Raw genomic sequence first — 18,902 nt, forward strand, 5'->3', positions numbered from 1 at the left:
GGGGGGGGGGGGGGGGGGGGGAGAAGGGAGAACAATAACCAGAGGACAGACCTTACTGCCCGTTATGGCTCATCAAGTTCTGACGAGCCACTCATTATGGAGATATTTGCACAGTTGCTTAATTAAAATTCATGAAACAGTGTGAATGCTAATATGAAACGCCTAGATTTCATTCAGAACACACGGGAGAAAGCAGACAATTGTGAAAGCCACGGGACTGTGGAAAAGGCATCTCAGTAATACACAATTACGGTGAAATCCTGGGGTTTCAGATTGGATCAGCGCATTCCAATGCATATAGTTTAAAATGGTTTTCCAGGATGAATAAATGGTTGAATATGTATGGCAATTGGACAGCTGTATTTTCCGAATCCCTATTTATGCTGACTGATAGGTAGAATTCAGTTCTTGCTAATGGTAGTGGGGGAAAGTGCCGTAGAGTACTTTTTCATGTAAATTTGTAATCTGCGCATGTCCGAGAAGGGGCTGGTGAATTCCCATTGGCTCCCCACTATGGTTCTCTGGCTGCAGTGTGGTATGTTCTTGAAAATTGAATTCGCGCTATGTGCAGCGTATCTCCATCTTTCTCATGATCCCCCCCCCCTCCTCCCACCCGCCGGCCTTCGAACTGCCGTTGTATTGTTGTAGTTGTTGAGAAACAATTCACAGGGAGGTCTGGGCAAGGGCGAAATACTAGCAACCAGTGCATAGTGTGTGCACACATTTCATGTATAAGTAACTATAAACTAGTTTGATGCCTAGTGAGGGCATCATCAGAAGCAAACAGCTGCGAGAGAGAAATATTTTCAGGTATATAGTGGGGGGGAAGTACCATGCAGTAGTGGGGATGAAGTCAGGCTCTCACTCTTGCACACTGAAGGCTACCGGGAATATACGGTTTAGCCTGGTGTTGGTCGGCGCACGCCACTAGCCGCGTCCTTAGAACATAACAGAACCTATCTGAAAGCGCTGAGAACCCCCCCGGAGGTTCTGTAACACAATTGTCGTTTTTACGGAGCGGGATAAAGAGAAAAAAAGAGGAAAACATTGGACTCCCACGTTATTTTTAATTCTACGCGCGCAAATTTTCACACCACAACCGCCATATTGATAACTGTCATCCCCGCGTTAAATCAACTATTGAGATGTTAAAAATTGGTACGATTTGTTGAACATTAGTTGTTGAAGATTTACCTCTGAATGCATCGGAGATTGATACATGGAGGACTTTTGATGCTCATTTACGATGTGAATTGCAACTATGCCAGTGATTTGATGTTGTCATCGTAGTTTCATTTACACTTCAAAGAGTTGAATTTATTTAATGATTCATCAGTCGCAAGTGCTCTCATGTGTATCTTCGGAGCGGTTTCTTTCAGCAGTTACAATTTACAAGTTATTTTATTAGAATTTCATACGTCACGAATAATTCACGGGGATTGTAATCTTGGCTGTAAATTGTTACGGCAATAAGTTGCACCATAACAGCACTAAATAAGGCCTCCAAGTAGTTTTCTTCAATACTGTTGACAATGAATGTGAGTACTCAAACTAATAATCGTAGATAAGTCTTATCAAACTGCAAAATTATGGCAGTTAACAGCACAGTTTGTCACTTTCGAGGAGAAAATGATTTTTTTTTCCCACTCGTTATACCACAGGTTGGAAATGAACAGTCCACTGGAGCACGATTTTGTTGATGGCTTTGGTTTCACGAGTAACAGTAATATCCCAGAGGAAGACACAGACACTGGATTACAAATACTTGGTACGTCATTTATTTCAATAGTGCTATCAACAACATTGACAATAGCTAATTAATATGAGTGAGGACACATGATCCACGGAAAATAGCGGCGCAAAAAAAAAGAAAAGTGTCAAATGAAAAATCACGAAAATAGGATAATTCAGAAATGAGTGTAAATGCCCACATTCACCGCAACACAGTGTTATTTTCATTCTTAAAAACTAGAAAATAATGTCACAAATTCAACAATTGTCAATAAAGGGAAATTCTCACTAATTACCTCGTGTTCATATCGCGTATTCCCTCCTAATCTATGTGAAACACGGTATCTCTTGACGCATAACCTCAAAAAACTCGCTGGACGCCACCCATTGCCCCGCAGTTGTCCCTATCACCCCAATAGTGCACATGAAATATTGGTGACAAATTATTAACACGTGAGTGGTCAATTTTCCTTGTAAAAGAAAATAGCAGGGCTGCACGTGAACAGAGTCATTAACCGTGAAAATGTAATTGTGGCGGGAATTTTCGTGTGATATATCTAGACTAACTGCCTTCATTCGTGTTGTTAGTATCGATTGAATACTAATTCGCATATTGGCCATTAAAAACACAGTAATATCACTATTATTGAGTCATTATTGGAGAAAACTTACCCGGGGCCACTTGAATTTCCGAATTTTTCTCCTAAATATTTTCAATTTCACGTTTAACTGAGGAGTTGCCACGATAATCAAGCTGGGATTGAACGATATGTAAGAGACTTGATCGACTGGTGGTGCAACGAATAATATTCGAGTTACAGAGTTGAGTATTACCTCAAGTAGCTTGGGTAGGTGCACCACAACGCGAGATAACGAGTGAGCATCCACTTGTTTGTTGTGTTTACACAAGTGTAAATAATATATTTCTAAACATAGCTCTAATCCTGACCGTGTGCTCATAAATTATTATCACTTGGTGGCTGTTTAGCACCACAATACGATATATCAGCCCATCGTCAGCCGTACTCTCATATTTTTCAATGCACATCGATATGAATGTGTTGATTTTTCGTATTCTAATGTGCGAATGATTTTGGAATTGTCGGGTTGATATTTTTGCCTCTCAATTTCAGATAACGAGATTGATATCGTTAAAGCTCTTGAGTGTGCACCTGAGGAATTGCCGCAGTGTGAAATTTGTGCGCAAAAATTTTTGAGCAAAAAAGAATTGAGGTCTCATATTACTATTCACCTTGGCCAGCCTAGAATCATCCTGAAGAGGTGCAGCAGCCAGCACAAGAACAGGAAGAGGGAGAAGGATATTTACTCGTTGAATCAGGATCAGAAGGGCTCGCTGAAGTTGACTCTGAAGAAGCAGAAGCACAGTGACTTCACTGTGATTAACAGGGATTTGGATTTAACGACGGATATATCAGAGACGGAGGTGGCTGACACGGAGGGTAATGAGCAAACGGTTGAAGAAGAGACTGAAGAGGAATCGACCAGTGATAGGGATGATAATGCCATGCTGAGGGATGGGAATGAGGATAATGATGATGATAAGTCATCGGACGATAATGATAGACCATCTGCTGAGGTTAATGAAGGTGACTCTGGTGTAGGTAGCGATATGGCTAATCCGTCTGAGAAGGAAGATCAGAATGTTGATGATTTAGCTGGTGAGCAGGAGGAGAATGATGAGCCGGACAAAATTGAGGAGAGCGAGGATCCCGAAGAGTCTGATGCTTTGGAGGCAACGTGCAGGGAGACTATTGAGAATTTGAAAAAGTTGGGCGAACAGTCGAGGTATTTACGATTGATATTAATCTGTATTTTGTTGATAAACTTTTATTCTGTTTCACTATGATGAGAGAAAGAATTAGTTCTGCTGAAAAAGGATGTGTTCCACGTGAGAATATTTGAGAGAGTGGAACAGATTTACTTCAGGGAAATTAACAAATCTAAGGGAAAGAAATTAAAAATGTCATAAAATTTAGAAATCCCAAAGAAAAATTGTTTCCCTGAAAATTATTTTGTTTTGTCAATAACACAGTTTTCAGTGAGAAAATTCAAGTTTTCTCTTGAAATTATCATTAATTCTATGGAAATTATAAGTTTTTACCAGGAAAGAATCTACTCAATAACATTCGCCTAAGGATGTACTTTGGCTATTTTTTCTCCACTAAAATGCGTTTCTACTTTTGTAGTTGAACCCCAGAGCTTTCATTTGAATCCCATTTGACCCTAAGTTTCCAGACATTTTACAATTTTATTATTATCTAAACTTGGGTCTGAATTTAAATCTCGATATTCAATCTTTAGAAAACATTTTTTAAATCTGATAAAAAAATAGAGAGTTTACTTTTGGAAAAAGATTGCTGAAATGATTTAAAAATCGCAATTTTTGAAAATAACAAACATTTTCTATAAATAATTTATAAACAATACCAAATTTATTCATATCCAGAATTTTACCAGAAATTGATTGCATCCCTAAAACAAGCAGGGGACAGCGAGCATATGACAGCGCGTCATATGACAGTGAGCATATCACTTTGTGATGTCTTATTTTTTTTTCGCTATCAAAACGTTGATGACGGGCTTCCGCATGGCCTGAAATATTACAAAAGTTTATAGCTTTACAACACTAACTAGCAGCAAAAATTTCAGATGTTTACTGCCACCTCCATGGGTGCTATAAAAATTCCAATTTTTCCAATACTTCGCATGAACGGGTATACATATTTTCTATCTAAATTTCAAGTTGATATATCCATTTTTGCATAAGCTCGAGTGATCAGAATTTTTTTTCTTAAAAAAAAAATGAAAATCGGAAATATCTCGAAAACTTTGAATGAACGGGTATGTTTTGATTGATTTAGATAGAAGGCATCGAAACGAATATATTGCATATAAAAGATTTTTCGAAAAAGTCGAATATCTTCGAAACTACTGATGCGATTGAACTCATCTTCCATACGAACCGTTGTTATCGCGAAAGGAAAATTCTGTCCAAATTTGAAGTTGATATTTCGATTTTTGCACGAACGAGAGTGATTACAAAGTTTTTTATGAAAAAAATACTCAACCGATTAAGCCCTTAAGAACCCATCAAACAGCCAAAACTGAACCATTCGTAAGCCTGCGTCAATTTCAGTAGCGAAGTGGTAAAACGGTTCAAGTCGATTTTGACTATTGACTATTCACCAGTTTTCAATGAATATTTTGAAATCGAAGGGAGATAGCAAAATTTTTGTCATCACCTTTTTTGTAGCCTTCAGTTCGCTCTACAGAAAAGGTTATACCAACAATTTCATTATCTCCCTTAGTTATTCGGAGATATTCCTCGAAAACTCAGCTAAAGGTTATTTCGACTCAAATCGTTTTACCGCTCTGCTAGTGAATTTATCAATGGCGAAAGAGGATTGTTTACATGTTCACTCTAAAATGGAAGATCTCGCTTTCCAAATGATAAATAAAACAAACTGTTTTTCAAATAAATAATAAAGAAATAATATCTCCCTCTGATCAATACACGATAACTTCAGTTCTAGGTCCGTGAGGAATGACATGTCGCCTAGGGATCCAAACCTCGAGCCCCCCAGTTCTCCAGTCCTCCCCGAGGGCTCCCCAAGTAGCGAAGCAATTCCCGAGACAACCCAAGAGAAAGATGCATCCAATTTCGCCTGGATATCCAACAAAGACGACGAAGACCTGACCAAGAATTCTGATCGATCACCACTGGACCTGCCGGACCCATCAGCCCCAGACAGTGCAACATCCCTCCTCCAGAATTTCCTCCTGGAGCACCACCGAAAAAATCAAACCACCAACGAAGTGATAACACTCCCAGTGGAGACTGAGTACGTCTCATTAGAGAGATTAGCCGAGACAGTGAACACTTGCAGAATATGTAATGAGAAATTTCGAGACATCACGCTCCTGGATGAGCACAGAGCCAAAGCTGGTCATTATCAGTGCAATATTCCCGATTGTTTGAGTTCAGCCTTCAAGACCCGATCGGATTTAACAACTCACAAGGTTCAGGCCCACGGGGCCCCCTTATCCCCAAGTATAAGTATGACTAACATCACGAGATCGTCCCCTCAGTTGAGTGAGGGATCGCCTAGAATGAGTCAAAACTCCCCCCATTTGAGTAATCACTCGCCCCATGGCCTCAATATTGAGCAATCGGGCTCACAAATCACGAGGACGTCACCCCACACCCATTCACCAACGTTTGGACCTGGGGGAAGTGGCCAGATGATTCCCCCAGTGAATTTCGATCAATTGCCAGCTCCTGTTCAACAACTGGCTCAGCAGGTCCAACGTATGCCCCTTCCTCAGGCGCAGATGCCCCCCTCGATGCCTCCAAATGTCAATACAATGATCCCAGGACCAAATTACTACATGCAACCACCTGGGAGACCACCTCCACCCATGTACAGAGCACCTGGACCCCAGGGGATGCAGTATCCACCTCACGTAGCTGCTTATCTCCAGTCACAGTTTGGAGGTTATCAGCCTTATCAAAATCCCCCCATGCATCCACAGATGCAGCAGCAAGTGCCACGAGTCAGGTATCCACCGATGATGCCGGCCCCCAGGGGTCCGAGATTAGCGCAGATCCCTGCACCACCCAGGGCCAGGATAAAGAGGCCTGGACCACCTCCACCGCCCCAGACTATTCCTGTACCGAGAGGCGAACCTGTGGCCAAACAGAGGAGAATGGACGTCCTGCTTCCTGATAGGAATGAGGACGCTGACTGCCATGTTATTGTCCAGCAGAAGAGGAACGATGGCCTGCCGGTTATTCAGAATGTTCAGGGGGCCAGTCAACCCACGGGCAGGAATGACTCTACCATCCATCTGACCGATTCCATCACTCTGAGTGTTCGTCAACCTGGTGAGAATTTTTTTGGTTTATTTTTATTCTTTCTTTTTCTTTTCTGCGGGGTAGACAGTTTCGCGGGAAGTTAGAAGTGAGGGAGATCGGGGAGAATTCAATATTTTTTTTTTTCGTCATTTTACATCGCTTCGACCCGGTTGGGGTATGCTGCGATGATGATCAACACTTTATTGGTTAGATCTCACCATTCTAGCCGGTCGGGTTTTGAACTCGGAACCTTTCGCATGTGACGCAGCGAACTTACCTACTGCGCCAAGCCACCGGGAGAATTCAGTAGTAATGCACAGTAGAACTGCTCCGAAATGGCAAATTTCGCGTATGTAATACCACAAGAGCTTTAAAATTATCAGGTATTTCCGGACAGGTCTGTTGCAAAGAAACGAACGAGCCAAGAAGAATCAACATGAAAAATTACCAATGGAATTACCAACAATTATCAGTTGAATACCATGTTGACTATATAAAATAACAGTCGAATAGTGCAATTCGATTGAGTGAAATTTGGACGAGAGAAATTCTCCGCAAAATTTGGCATATTTTTCATTATGTAGGGAAAGTTGATTTATGAAAATTTATAATACTCGATTATTTTTGGAGCACTAATGTTGCCTGTCGATTTTTTTTACGGTGAAATATTCGAAAAAGTGAAGTCAAGTGCGAAAAAATTCAATAAAAGCATCCAGCGGTTTCGCTTGAGAATTCTAGCGATTTTCTGTTGAAAATAGTATTAGTTTCTTCCCGATCTTATTGAAAAATTCAGCAGCTTTCTCGGGTTCATCTATCTGGTGAGAATTTTTTTTGTTCTTTTTTTTCTTCTTTTCATGGGGGTAGGAAATTTCACGTCAAGTTGGGAGTACGGAAGATTGTGGGATAGGCAGTAGTAATGCAAGCTGTGCTCTAAAATAGTTGGAGTTCTTCCAATAGCTTTGTTTCGTAGCGAACGTGTCAAATTTTTCCTCAAACGTTGGAACATTTTTTCTTTGTGCAGAGAAGGTTGATGATAATACCCGATTAGGTTTGGAGCACGAGTGGTGCCTGTTGGATTTCACATTTCACGAAAAAATGAAAAGTCACGTGGGAAAAAAATGAATAGAAGCCCAGAGCCCATTCGTTTGAAAATTCTAATGATTTTCTATTGAAATTACTATTAGTTTTTTCCAAATCCTATTGAAAAATTCCACTACGCTTTTGCACGTTTTGTTTTGAAGGGAGAAAATTCAATAGATCTTTTACTTTAACAATTTAGAGGAAATATATATCTCGTTTCCTGAGCTCGAAACTCTTCGAAAAAATAATGAAAAATTCGGATTAATAGCCCTATTAATGATCGTATCATTAATTTTGCTCATTTGAGCAAAAAAAAAGCTATGAAATATACACAAATTCGCAAAAAGTGCCTGAAATTTCTAGGGTAATTAACGTGAAAAAATTGCCTGAAAATCTAGTGACTTGAAAATATCGATGCCTATAAAAATTATCGTACAGAAAAAATTGATAGAATTTTATCTTACCACATAACTTATTGTATTCACATTGAGGCTATTTACACCAGGAGGTCAAGTCCGACTAAATTTATGCCTAGTACTGCGTAAGTCTCGTGAAAACAGGAATTTCATCTCCACTCCACGTTTCCATCGAAAGTTACGTAGCACTAGACGTGAACTTGGCCGCATTTGAAGTCCAGGTGTAAATAGATCCATTGCCTATAAGCATTGCCTTTACATTCACTTTACACTTTCCAAGTTTTTTGCTCGATTTGTTAATGAGAGAAAAAAATAAGTATTGGCAAAAACATTTCCAATTTGGGGGCACTGAAAAATTACGTCATATGATGATGGGGGGGAGGGGGGGGTAAAAAGATCCAAAAAACGTATTGTATAATACTTGAATAGTCCCTTTATAACGTGGAATTTTTAACAACCATTTCTACGGGAAAAAACATGCAAAAAAATGTGTACAGAATTTTCCAGCAGAATTATCGAAACACCCATAGAATTTTCAAAATAACTTTAGTAGCATTTTCCAGCGAATGTAAATACAGCGTTATTCTATGGAATTTTGTAGAACACAGAAGATAAAATTGAGGAAAAATTCCGGAAAAAGTCAAGTAATCAATTCTAAACTGGAGGATCAATTTTCCCCGTTTGCTCCAAAAAGTTTACTGATTGTCAGATAATTTATACCAAAATGGAGAGATTTATCCGAAATTTCATTTAAAAAACTACGCCAGGAACTGCGATTAATTTTTCAATGCCTACACTGAGAGAAATATCGTCATAATATCACAAAACTAATTTCTTGCGCCAAATATCTCATGTCTGAGGATAAATTTCTTGGGATAAGAATTCCAGATAATGTGTCAGACATGTCAGATTTCGGTGAAATGTTCATGAGTTGAACATGAACATTTCATGATACAGTGAAAATTTCTTGCCAGAAGAAATCAGTTTTTTCATGTCAGAAGATGAGAAAATGACCAAAAATATTAAAAGCTTCGGTTCAGTCAATCATGAATCAGTGACTTTCATATTGAATGAAAAGAGAGTTTATGCAGAGGAAAACCTCCAGATATTAAAAAAATTTAACCGTCATTTACGCTCAATCGCTTTGAGTTCAAAGGGAAGCAATATCTTCCTTTCCTTCTGTCAAAAGATCCTTGTCTTTTAAGGAATATTATTTCATTTCGAAAAAAGACATCTTTTCATTCAGTAACTTTTTCCTTAGCCCGAGGAGCACCAATTTCTTGTCTGAAACCTACCATAAATCGATCAAATATGTATGCAATGTTTTTCGCCCAAGAAATGATTTTTGTGACATGTCGATTGTTCTCTTAGTGTAGGAATTTTTTTCTAACGGTGATAGATTTTCTGTCTCGGTCACTGTACAGTAGATCTCCACTTTCGTCCATTCCCGTGTCATTGACATCGTTGCTAAATACTGTAACAGTCGGGGAATTGGACTGCACAGAAAACCGGAATTTTTTCTTCCACATATGTCATTTTTCTTACTGACCGAATCGTAGGATATCCTCCACTTGAAGTTTTTTTTGTTACATTTCGCTCCACAATTACCTTCCGTACAGTAAACTTTACCGAGATTTTCGAGACAATTTTTCCTTAAGTTTTCTCCCCGTGTCCGTGGCTACTGCAGAATACCCGAAATAAAACTGTCTGTGAGCTTCGAATACTGCGCTCTGATTGGCTGAACTCCGAGTGAAGAAAATAGTATAATCAGTAATCAGTAGAGTTCACCGACTTTTCTTTCCCGAAAACATTTCCCCGACATTTTTTCTTCAAAAACGCATCGCTGCACTAATTTTTCCCCTTCCATTTCCATCCAATTCCCCCAGTCAATGTCATTTACATAGAAAAAGAATTATTCAATATTGAATTTCCATCAATAATAACCTTGAGTACGCGGGAATAACACTACCAATATTAATAATTTTCCCCCCACACACGCATCAGGATTAAAAGAAATTTTAATATTCAATACTTTTTTTTATAAATAAAATCAATGAAGGGAAAAGAAAGGAAAATAAACGGGGAAAAATTAGTGTGGTAGCATGAGTTTTCGAGGAAGAAATGTCGGGGAAAAAACATTACGAGGAAAATTTCGCGGGGGGGGGAGGGGCAGAAATGTTAGGGAATTTTTTTCAGGAAAGAAAAGACGGGCCACCAACAGTAGTAATGCCCGAGAGCTTAAAAATGAGCGGAATATCTTCCGTTCTGCAGGTTATTGAGGATTTTCCTGCAAAGCTTGACACGATCATTTGTTTGCACGGAAGCTTGAGGGAAATACCCAATTATTTTTTAGCTCGAGGGATATTTGTCGGATTACTTTTTGAGAGCGGATTGCGGCCAGTCAATGTGCAGAATTTCAAGAACAAATAAAGAACTGGTGAACTAGTGTGCAATATCCGATGTTTAAAATTTCCTTCAGCACATCATGTGGCACATCATCCTGCACTTTGATTAGTCGTGATCCGTTCTCGAAAAACAAACAATTTGGTGTTGAGACGGAATTTTGTCAGTCAATTTTTTGGAGATTCAGCGGATATCTAAATTCAAACCATTAGAAACTTCCGAAGCATTCCCATCGTTTGAAATGCAGGTGAAAAAAGAATCAGCCAAACGCCCCAAAGTTGCAAAATTCGTCGGAAATTTTCCTAAAGTTTTCCCGCATATCAATGAGTGGAGAAAGTTTGACAAAAATCCCTCACTCACGTTCAGACTTTTCAAACTAGTAAACTCACCCCCCGCATTGGTATGGATCGAGAGAATGGGAGAATTTCTGAAAATTACAAAGTACTGGGGGTATTCCGGTTGAATGTCCCGAATTTTCAATTGATTCAAAATTCGGTAAATGTGCACTTTGCCAACCTCTATCCATATTGAGTTTTCTGGGGTTCATACCAGCCGCGCCCCCGTCGCGAACCCTGGGTCATGCTAAGTGCCGGTAGGGCTAGTTTAATTCGCCTTACCATGCACTTTGAATTTAATTTGAATACCTTAATATAAAATTCAATATTTATATTAACATGCCTTTAGAGGGAAAGGTGCTGTTTGGAGACACTCGTTGATCTATGTGAGCATCCATTTTATTATATGAGATGACTCAAAGAGGTTTAAAGTCATTGCAAGCAACCTAGGTACGTGAGGGTGATAATGTGTACCTTTACCGCTAGCGGTAAATGTGCACTTTGCCAACCTCTATCCATATTGGGTTTTCTGGGGTTCATACCAGCCGCGTCCCCGTCGCGAACCCTGGGTCATGCTAAGTGCCGGTAGGGCTAGTTTAATTCGCTTTACCATGCACCTTGAATTTAATTTGAATACCTTAATATAAAATTCAATATTTATATGAACATGCTTTTAGAGGGAAAGGTGCTGTTTGGGGACACCCGTTGATTTATGTGAGCATCCATTTTATTATATGAGATGACTCAAAGAGGGGTAAAGTCATTAATAGCAACCTAGGGACGTGAGGGTGATAATGTGTACCTTTATCTTCAAATTAAATTCAAAGTGCATGGTAAAGCGAATTAAACTAGCCCTACCGGCACTTAGCATGACTCAGGGTTCGCGGCGGGGACGCGGCTGGTATGAACCCCAAAAAACCCAATGTGGATAGAGGTTGACAAAGTGCACATTTACCTATTTGAATACCTTAATATAAAATTCAATATTTATATTAACACGCCTTTAGAGGGAAAAGTGCTGTTTGGGGACACCCGTTGATCTATGTGAGCATCCATTTTATTATATGAGATGACGCAAAGAGGTTTAAAGTCATTAATAGCAACCTAGGTACGTGAGGGTGATAATGTGTACCTTTACCCAAAATTCAGTCTAATGCGGTGTTCAAATTCATCGCACTAAATAAAATAAAAAAATCAAATTCGTTATCAAAACTTCCATGTCCGATGAATACGAAAAAACCAAATCTGTAGAAAAGTGGTAAACTAGGATAAGTACAGAAATGGTACTTTTCCAGGAGAGTTAAAAAATTTGGCTATGTTTAACAGAATTTTCGATTCAAGCAATAGAAAATTTTTCAAAATAATTGCAGTCATCCTAGTTTACCACTTCACTACAAAATTATCTTCATTCTCCATAGAAATGAGGAATTCACGAAAAATTTAAGCTCCACACGAATTCGAAATTGCGAAGTTAGAGACATGTAATTGTCAATTAAATTTCCACCAATGTCTCACGGGACTCTTCTTACATTTTTATTTCCATTTTCATTAATTTTTTTACTTTCTTCAACTTTTTGGTTTCACAATCTCGGTGTTGAGATTCGAAAACCCTCGGAAAAAAACAGTCTCTGTTTCTGTTTCTAATAAAAAGGTTCAACTCCAGCTCAACCACCAAATTCCCCAACGACGACAGCCAAAAAACCCGACGCCAAGGCAGTCGCCAATGTCCTGGCAGCGCGCGGTATCACAGTAACACCGGCAGCGAACAAGAACAAAGCGAATGAGCAACAAAAACAGGTGCAACAACAGCAGCAACCCCAACAGGCATCACCCAGGGCTCCGGCTCCAGCACCACCTGTTAATGTCCTCAATCTCAATTCGGCTATTTCGATAATCCCAGCGGCAAGGAAGCAGTCGCAACAGCAGCCAGAGCAAGGTGGACAGTTTGCTGTGCCCCAGAATAAGCAGAGCAAGCCTGCGAACCAGGAAGTTGAGAGACCACCGAGGCCTCCTACAGTAGATCTCACTCAGGACACGCCGGGACCGGAGGCGGCTAGGATCATTCGAAGGGGAAGACCTCCCAGGTAAAATAAAATTAAGGATGTTTAACGTATCGAGTGGACAACTCAGTTGAAAAGAAAAATTAAATTGACTAAATAAATCATTCGTGTTGCAAATTATCTTTCTCGCCCAATTAGAAGTGTTATGGCGTATTTTTCTGGTCTCAAAAACAATAATTCAAGAAAATGATCATAGATAATGGAGGACTTGTGACTGCAGTGGTAACAGTCGAATTTTGATCGGGCAACATCGCATGCTTCCGCTAGTTGTGGGTTGCAACAGTGAGATGAAAGTTTGTGTGTTATACGTGTCTATATTCTTCCATAGCAGTGAATTACACTGAGAGAAAAATGACAAAGTTCTCAAACAAGTCTTACTTGTGCCAAGAAAATAGTTTTTTGAAAATTATCAAAAAAGTATTTTTTTTTGTGCCAAACATGCAGAGAGTGCGCTGGAATGAAAAATTTGTGTCGCATAAATAGATTTAGTAGTTCACAAAAAAATTGCATTCTCTGTACACGCAAGAAATGTCATTTTTAGCACTACTCCTTCGTTATTCGATACCCCAATACGTATTTTGCTCCTGAAAAATCTTTGTTTTATGCGAAACAAGGGATAGTAGTTTTTCGTTTCGGGCTAAGGAGCTAAGTCGACCTGCTGAACCCTTTTACCGCTTCGCTAGTAAACTTCCTCAGAAAGATTTTGTGAATGAAATATTAGTAGACTTCCAGGGAATTTAATAGAAATTTGAATTCCAAACTGATGTGATAATGAAAATACTTAATATTTATGTAAATTCAACTGACAACTGTTTTAGATTTCTAGTTCTGGGATAAATGTTCCCTTGAAAATCGTTCGCGGAAAATTATTTCTCGGAAAAATGTTTTCCGTATTTTCTTTTTTTACGCCGATTCCCATTTTTATGGTTATTCCATCAAATATGGTATAATATAAAATAGAAGAGAACATGAATTTTTATTATATGATTTTTAAGTCATTCTGGGGGCTTATTCGCGAGTTGCGTGAAGACGGATTCATGTGTGCATGCGCCTTCGTGCACGGATCGCTTGTGGGATTACCATGTGCAATATGTAAACGAAGCCTCGTGTAGACCCGAATCCGTCTTTACACAAGTCGAGAATAAGCCCCCAGAGGCGGGGATAATCGATAAAATAACGATGCGTGACTTTTTAGAAATAGTATTTTTCCGGCCTATTACGATGGGGCTTTTTACTCGTGTGGCGTTGGCCTCCGAGCCGTAGGCGAGCGTACGGCTCGGAGGCCAACGCCACACTAGTAAAAAACCCCATCGCAACAGCCCAGGAACAATATTTTTCTGTAGTGATTTTCCAGTTTTCGAGATTGGGAAGTACGTAATACCAATTCCCAGACGAGAAACCGGGAGAAGCAGTACAGAAAAAAAGATTTTTAGATGAAGGGCACTATACTGGGATGTGACAAGTGTGACTCACTAATACTAATTAGTAGCCAGAATCTCGGATGTTTATTCCAAGTTTTACGCGCATTATGCAATGCCACATTAACTCTCAATTGAAAAAAATTGAAAAATGTAAATATCTCGTGAAGTTTATCTGAGCGGGTATTCATGTTTTAATTGATCTTGATAGGGGCGGCAAGACGAGTAATTTGAAAATGAAATAAAATTAATCGGATCAGTAGTTTGGGAGATATTGAAAAAAAGAGTTTTTTTCACAAAAAGTTGAATATCTTCTAAACCACTGGTCCGATTTTGCCTACTCACAATCCCATCCTATAATATCATAAGAGCTACAATCTCACTGAATTTCAACATCCTATCGAAATTTTTTTGGGAGTTATCGTGCACAGAACGATTTTCTCAGAAAAACGAAAAATGCCGATTATTACCAAGCTGTCCTTAGTTGAAGAGCAATGTTCTGATTGAATTTGATAGATATTATCACAAGGATTATTTTGACGCCAAAAAAATTCAATTCAGTCACGTAGTTTTCGAGATATTGAGGGAAACATTTTTTTGAGAATTTGCTATATCTCGGAAACTACTTGTTCGATTGAGTTGAAATCGCGCCCAGAAGTGCTCCAAAGTAATACCAATTATGTGACGAACATCATATCTTTACGGTTCATGACATTCTACGTCATTTCCAGGCAAAATTAGCAGATCGTCAAAATCAATGATTACAAAGCTTTCATTCAGAAGCAAATATTATATTTCAGGACGAGTGCCATGGGGTTTGTTACGTTGTTTGTAAAAAAACGCGACGATGCGTGACTTTTTAGAAAAAAAGATTTTTTTCACACACCTGCACGGAAAGTTCGTACTTTGCTCCCTGATAAGCGGGAGGAAAGTGAGTACTTCCCGCCCTCGGGCGGAAAGTCAAGACTTTCCCTAGGGCGGAAAGTACTCACTTTCCTTCCGCTCATCAGACAGCAAAATACAAACTTTCCTTTACAGGCGTGTTAAAAAATAGCATGTGTACCTCGGGCGGGAAAACATGACTTTCCGCCCTTGATGCACAATATACTATTTCCGTAGTAATTTTCACTTTTACGAGTTTGGGGAAGGGCCAGTACCAATTCCCGGACGAAGAAAAGTGAAGTCAGTACGGAAAAATATTGATACGGTTTGAATAAAGCAAATTATTGCGTTTGAAAAAAATCCTTTTACCAAATTGAGATTTTTTACTACGATCGGAGAGATTATGGTGCCCCTGAGATTGCGCTAAAAAAATTTGGTCGATATTGTAGAGGCGTAAGTACATTTTGGCGCGCGCATTTAGGGAAAGCAGGGATTTACGCTGGAAAATTTTTGGAGCTTGCCTCCCCCTAAAATATTGCCATTTCGGGTATGAGTCAGAGTGGAGGTCAACGTGGGGATAAACGTTAGGCCCAGGGTCCAGGCATCAGGGGTACTTACTTTTAAATCAGTAATTACCCGACTGTCACAACCACAAGATGAATTCTCAATTGAATATTCTTGAAGTGTAAATCTTTTTCTTCATTTAATTTAAATACATCTAACTTAGTGGAAGTGATGTATAAATTCCATCTGCTAGTCGCATGTCACCATAATTATTTCCCACAACATTGACAAACAAAACTCGAGTCATTAACGAATTTCAATTTTTAAAGCAAAGTGAACCCTCATAATACCCTTAAATGAAATTAAAAAACTAAATGTTAAGGATTGACATAAAATGCTCTCCCAATGTATCCAATCTGACCAAAATAATTGATAACTCAATTTTCATATTGCAGATCCGCATTGACATGTCAAATTTGTGACAAGACGTTTGCAAGCCAAGAAATATTAATGCAACACATGACATCTCATCGAGGAACAAATAAATTACTCCACAAGTAAGTCAATTCAATATTCTACATGCATCCATTGCAACGAAACAGATATCGACATAATCATAAATTTTAAGAAAACTTAAATTTTGAATAAGTCAATTGTTAATATTACTCATCAATTTTTTAATTATCAAATTATGGTCCGGATGGATTATCTTTCGAACGTTATCTCGATCGTTTTTCCATCTTCATAATTTAAAATATATCACAATTTCCACTGGATTTTCTCTCCTTTGAAGGAGTATTTTTAATAAAAATTAGAACATAAGTCCGACAGAGAGGAAATTGTAAATGGATAATTTATCATGGCAATTAACTGTCTGACAGGTATTGTCTACTGAGACAAATGACGACTGAACAGTTATTAGATACTGTAAATTATTAATTTGCATTTTCCTCCTCATTGGATTTATTTCCCAATATTATTCAAAAACGCTCTTCGAAAATGTTCAGTTTTTTAAAATGTTTTTTTGATTGTACGAAAGATTTTTGTATAGACTATCAAAATAAAAAAAAACAATATCCCATTCGAAAGATAATACACGTGGGCCTATTCATCAATGAATTATTCAAATTCCGAATCATTTTATCAATCAATAATGGAGTTCAGAAGATTGACGATGATTTGGTTAATCGAAAATCCTTTTTATGAAATTTAGAAATATTTACTCGTCAATTGACATTTTAAAATATAAATTCAGTAGTAAAGCGGTCAAATGGTTTAAGTCAATTTCATTCTAGCGCCAGTTCTCGATGAATATCTCAAATTCTAAAGGAGTTCGCAAAATTTTCCTAAAAATCTTTTTTCTAAAGAAAAGACTATCGAAATGACTATGAAGACTATCGAAAAAGATCTTACACAAATTTCGCTATCTTCCTTAAATTTCGAGCTATTCAACAAAAACTCAACTGGAAGCTAAGCCGACTTGAACCGATAGACCACTTCACTACTGAGTATTTGATTATTCTTCAAATTTCAATGAAAATAAGTAAAACTTAATTATTATAAGCTGCAACTTTTCGTAATATTACTACACTAACGATTGATGCCGATCCATGCAATGAAATTTCGATTGAATACTCATTCCAATACTCTCTCTTCCAGATGTAATTTGTGCACCGCTCAGTACCCCAACGCCCAGGCCCTAGCGGTCCACAAGCAAACGTACCACAAAGACATGGAAGTGGCATCGACAAATGGTGGAACGGAATTGGCAATTCCCGTTGTAGATCTAAAATCCCCTCAAGCATTAAACAGATTACAGAGTCTAGGAATTCATAGTTATATTCCATTATCACAATTGAGTGCTCAAACCGGTGGTTACTTTGGTCTACCGATCATAACAATTGACGGACCAAGAAATCAAAATTCATGTAATTTAGGTGCACTAGGTGCTACTTCGATATTAAGTCTAGGCCCCCTAAAACACCTGTCGAACAGGTAACTACAATTTTCGGTAAGCTAAGATCAATGATATTTCATTTCAGTAGCTTTCTTTGGCAATGCCATGACTGTGTTATTAAACAAATTCATTTAATAAAAAAATTTTCGAATGCCAAACCCTTGAGAAAGATAACAGTATATTGAATATTGGAAATGAAAGATATTTATAGATATGCGGATAGGGAAGAGACATAATATTTCAATGTAGAGCACAATATAATTTGGTTCTATTGCATGTTTTAATGTCGGTCTTGGGGTTTTTATGATGCGTAGAGAACGAGGGCATAGGATTTTTCCATCAGATAACATTTGAAACAGCAGTATTCAGTGATAGAATTCCACAAGGACAAAATTTTCTCATACCTGAAAAGATACCAGTTTTCGTGGGATAATACGTTTACTTTTGAATTTTCTGTTACGAATTAATTTTAAGCGAAAATAGTTTTTACGCGCTTTAGAATTAATCACACAGACTCATCACTGAATGCATATGAGTATAAAATTTATTCTCTATCTCTCGAATCGAAAGACGATAAGTTTCCGGTGATAACTGACGACCAATTGATGCACTAATATTTGCGTAAAGTTATATTAGCTTTAAATACTGTGTGTCAAGTACTTAAGTGCATGTAAATATGTTTGTTCGATTAATCAGTGAGAGTTACGAGAGAGTTGACGTTTTATCCCTTTTTAATGAGAAAAATAGAATAATTTATTGGTTTTTCTTGTCCTATATTGATAAAGAGTGGCATGAAAGATCTTTGGTGATAAATCCCATAGTTCAGAACTGATTTTATATATCACTGTTGTACATACTGTATCATAATTATTTTTAAGAATACTACAGCTGAATAACGAGTGTAGGTGTAAGGAGAAAAAATTACAAAGAGTAATATGATGTTACAGTCTCTGTCATCTAATTATTTTATAAAAATTATTAATTGTCACGGTGTTCTTTTCCATTTTATGATAGATAGAGGATAATAGAACAGAATATTGATAGATAAGTTTATGAAATTCATTTTTGAAGAATAAAAACATTGAATTCAGTATTTTATTATCTTCGTAATGCGTTGAAGAGTTATGAGTAAAATATAATTTCGTAAATAATAATTAGGTTTTGTATTCTTATTCTACCTTTCAAGTGCCCATTTCAATAACATTTAGGTCTTCACTTGAAAATATACAAGTGAAGACAC

General features: G+C 38.0%; 2 protein-coding genes across 6 annotated transcripts in view; one reads left to right on the forward strand and one right to left on the reverse strand.

Annotated features, from left to right (window-relative positions):
* LOC107040496 (formylglycine-generating enzyme) overlaps positions 1 to 2,580 on the reverse strand; it is a 14,382-nt gene extending 11,802 nt beyond the window's left edge. The window contains exons 1-2 of one of the 3 annotated variants that reach the window (XM_015260601.2): positions 2,404 to 2,576; positions 2,028 to 2,135 (exon numbers count right to left, since the gene is read on the reverse strand). The gene's annotated coding sequence lies outside the window, so the exon portion shown is untranslated. Of the gene's footprint in view, positions 1 to 2,027; positions 2,136 to 2,403 lie in introns of all 3 variants that reach the window. The other 2 variants (XM_015260599.2, XM_015260602.2) reach the window with 2 other exon arrangements.
* LOC107040495 (fibrous sheath CABYR-binding protein) overlaps positions 1 to 18,650 on the forward strand; it is a 21,142-nt gene extending 2,492 nt beyond the window's left edge. Inside the window, exons 2-8 of one of the 3 annotated variants that reach the window (XM_015260597.1) lie at positions 1,409 to 1,538; positions 1,662 to 1,768; positions 2,865 to 3,537; positions 5,280 to 6,637; positions 12,493 to 12,925; positions 16,161 to 16,262; positions 17,365 to 18,650. In XM_015260597.1, coding sequence (XP_015116083.1) covers positions 1,537 to 1,538; positions 1,662 to 1,768; positions 2,865 to 3,537; positions 5,280 to 6,637; positions 12,493 to 12,925; positions 16,161 to 16,262; positions 17,365 to 17,704 — 3,015 coding nt within the window. In that variant the 5' untranslated portion in view covers positions 1,409 to 1,536 and the 3' untranslated portion in view covers positions 17,705 to 18,650. Of the gene's footprint in view, positions 1 to 805; positions 1,539 to 1,661; positions 1,769 to 2,864; positions 3,538 to 5,279; positions 6,638 to 12,492; positions 12,926 to 16,160; positions 16,263 to 17,364 lie in introns of those variants that run through there. The other 2 variants (XM_015260596.2, XM_015260598.2) reach the window with 2 other exon arrangements.
* Positions 18,651 to 18,902: the final 252 nt, after the last annotated feature.

This window comes from Diachasma alloeum, unplaced genomic scaffold, assembly GCF_001412515.2.
Source record: "Diachasma alloeum isolate Michigan unplaced genomic scaffold, Dall2.0 Dall_scaffold_00336, whole genome shotgun sequence".
Lineage (NCBI taxonomy): Eukaryota > Metazoa > Arthropoda > Insecta > Hymenoptera > Braconidae > Diachasma > Diachasma alloeum.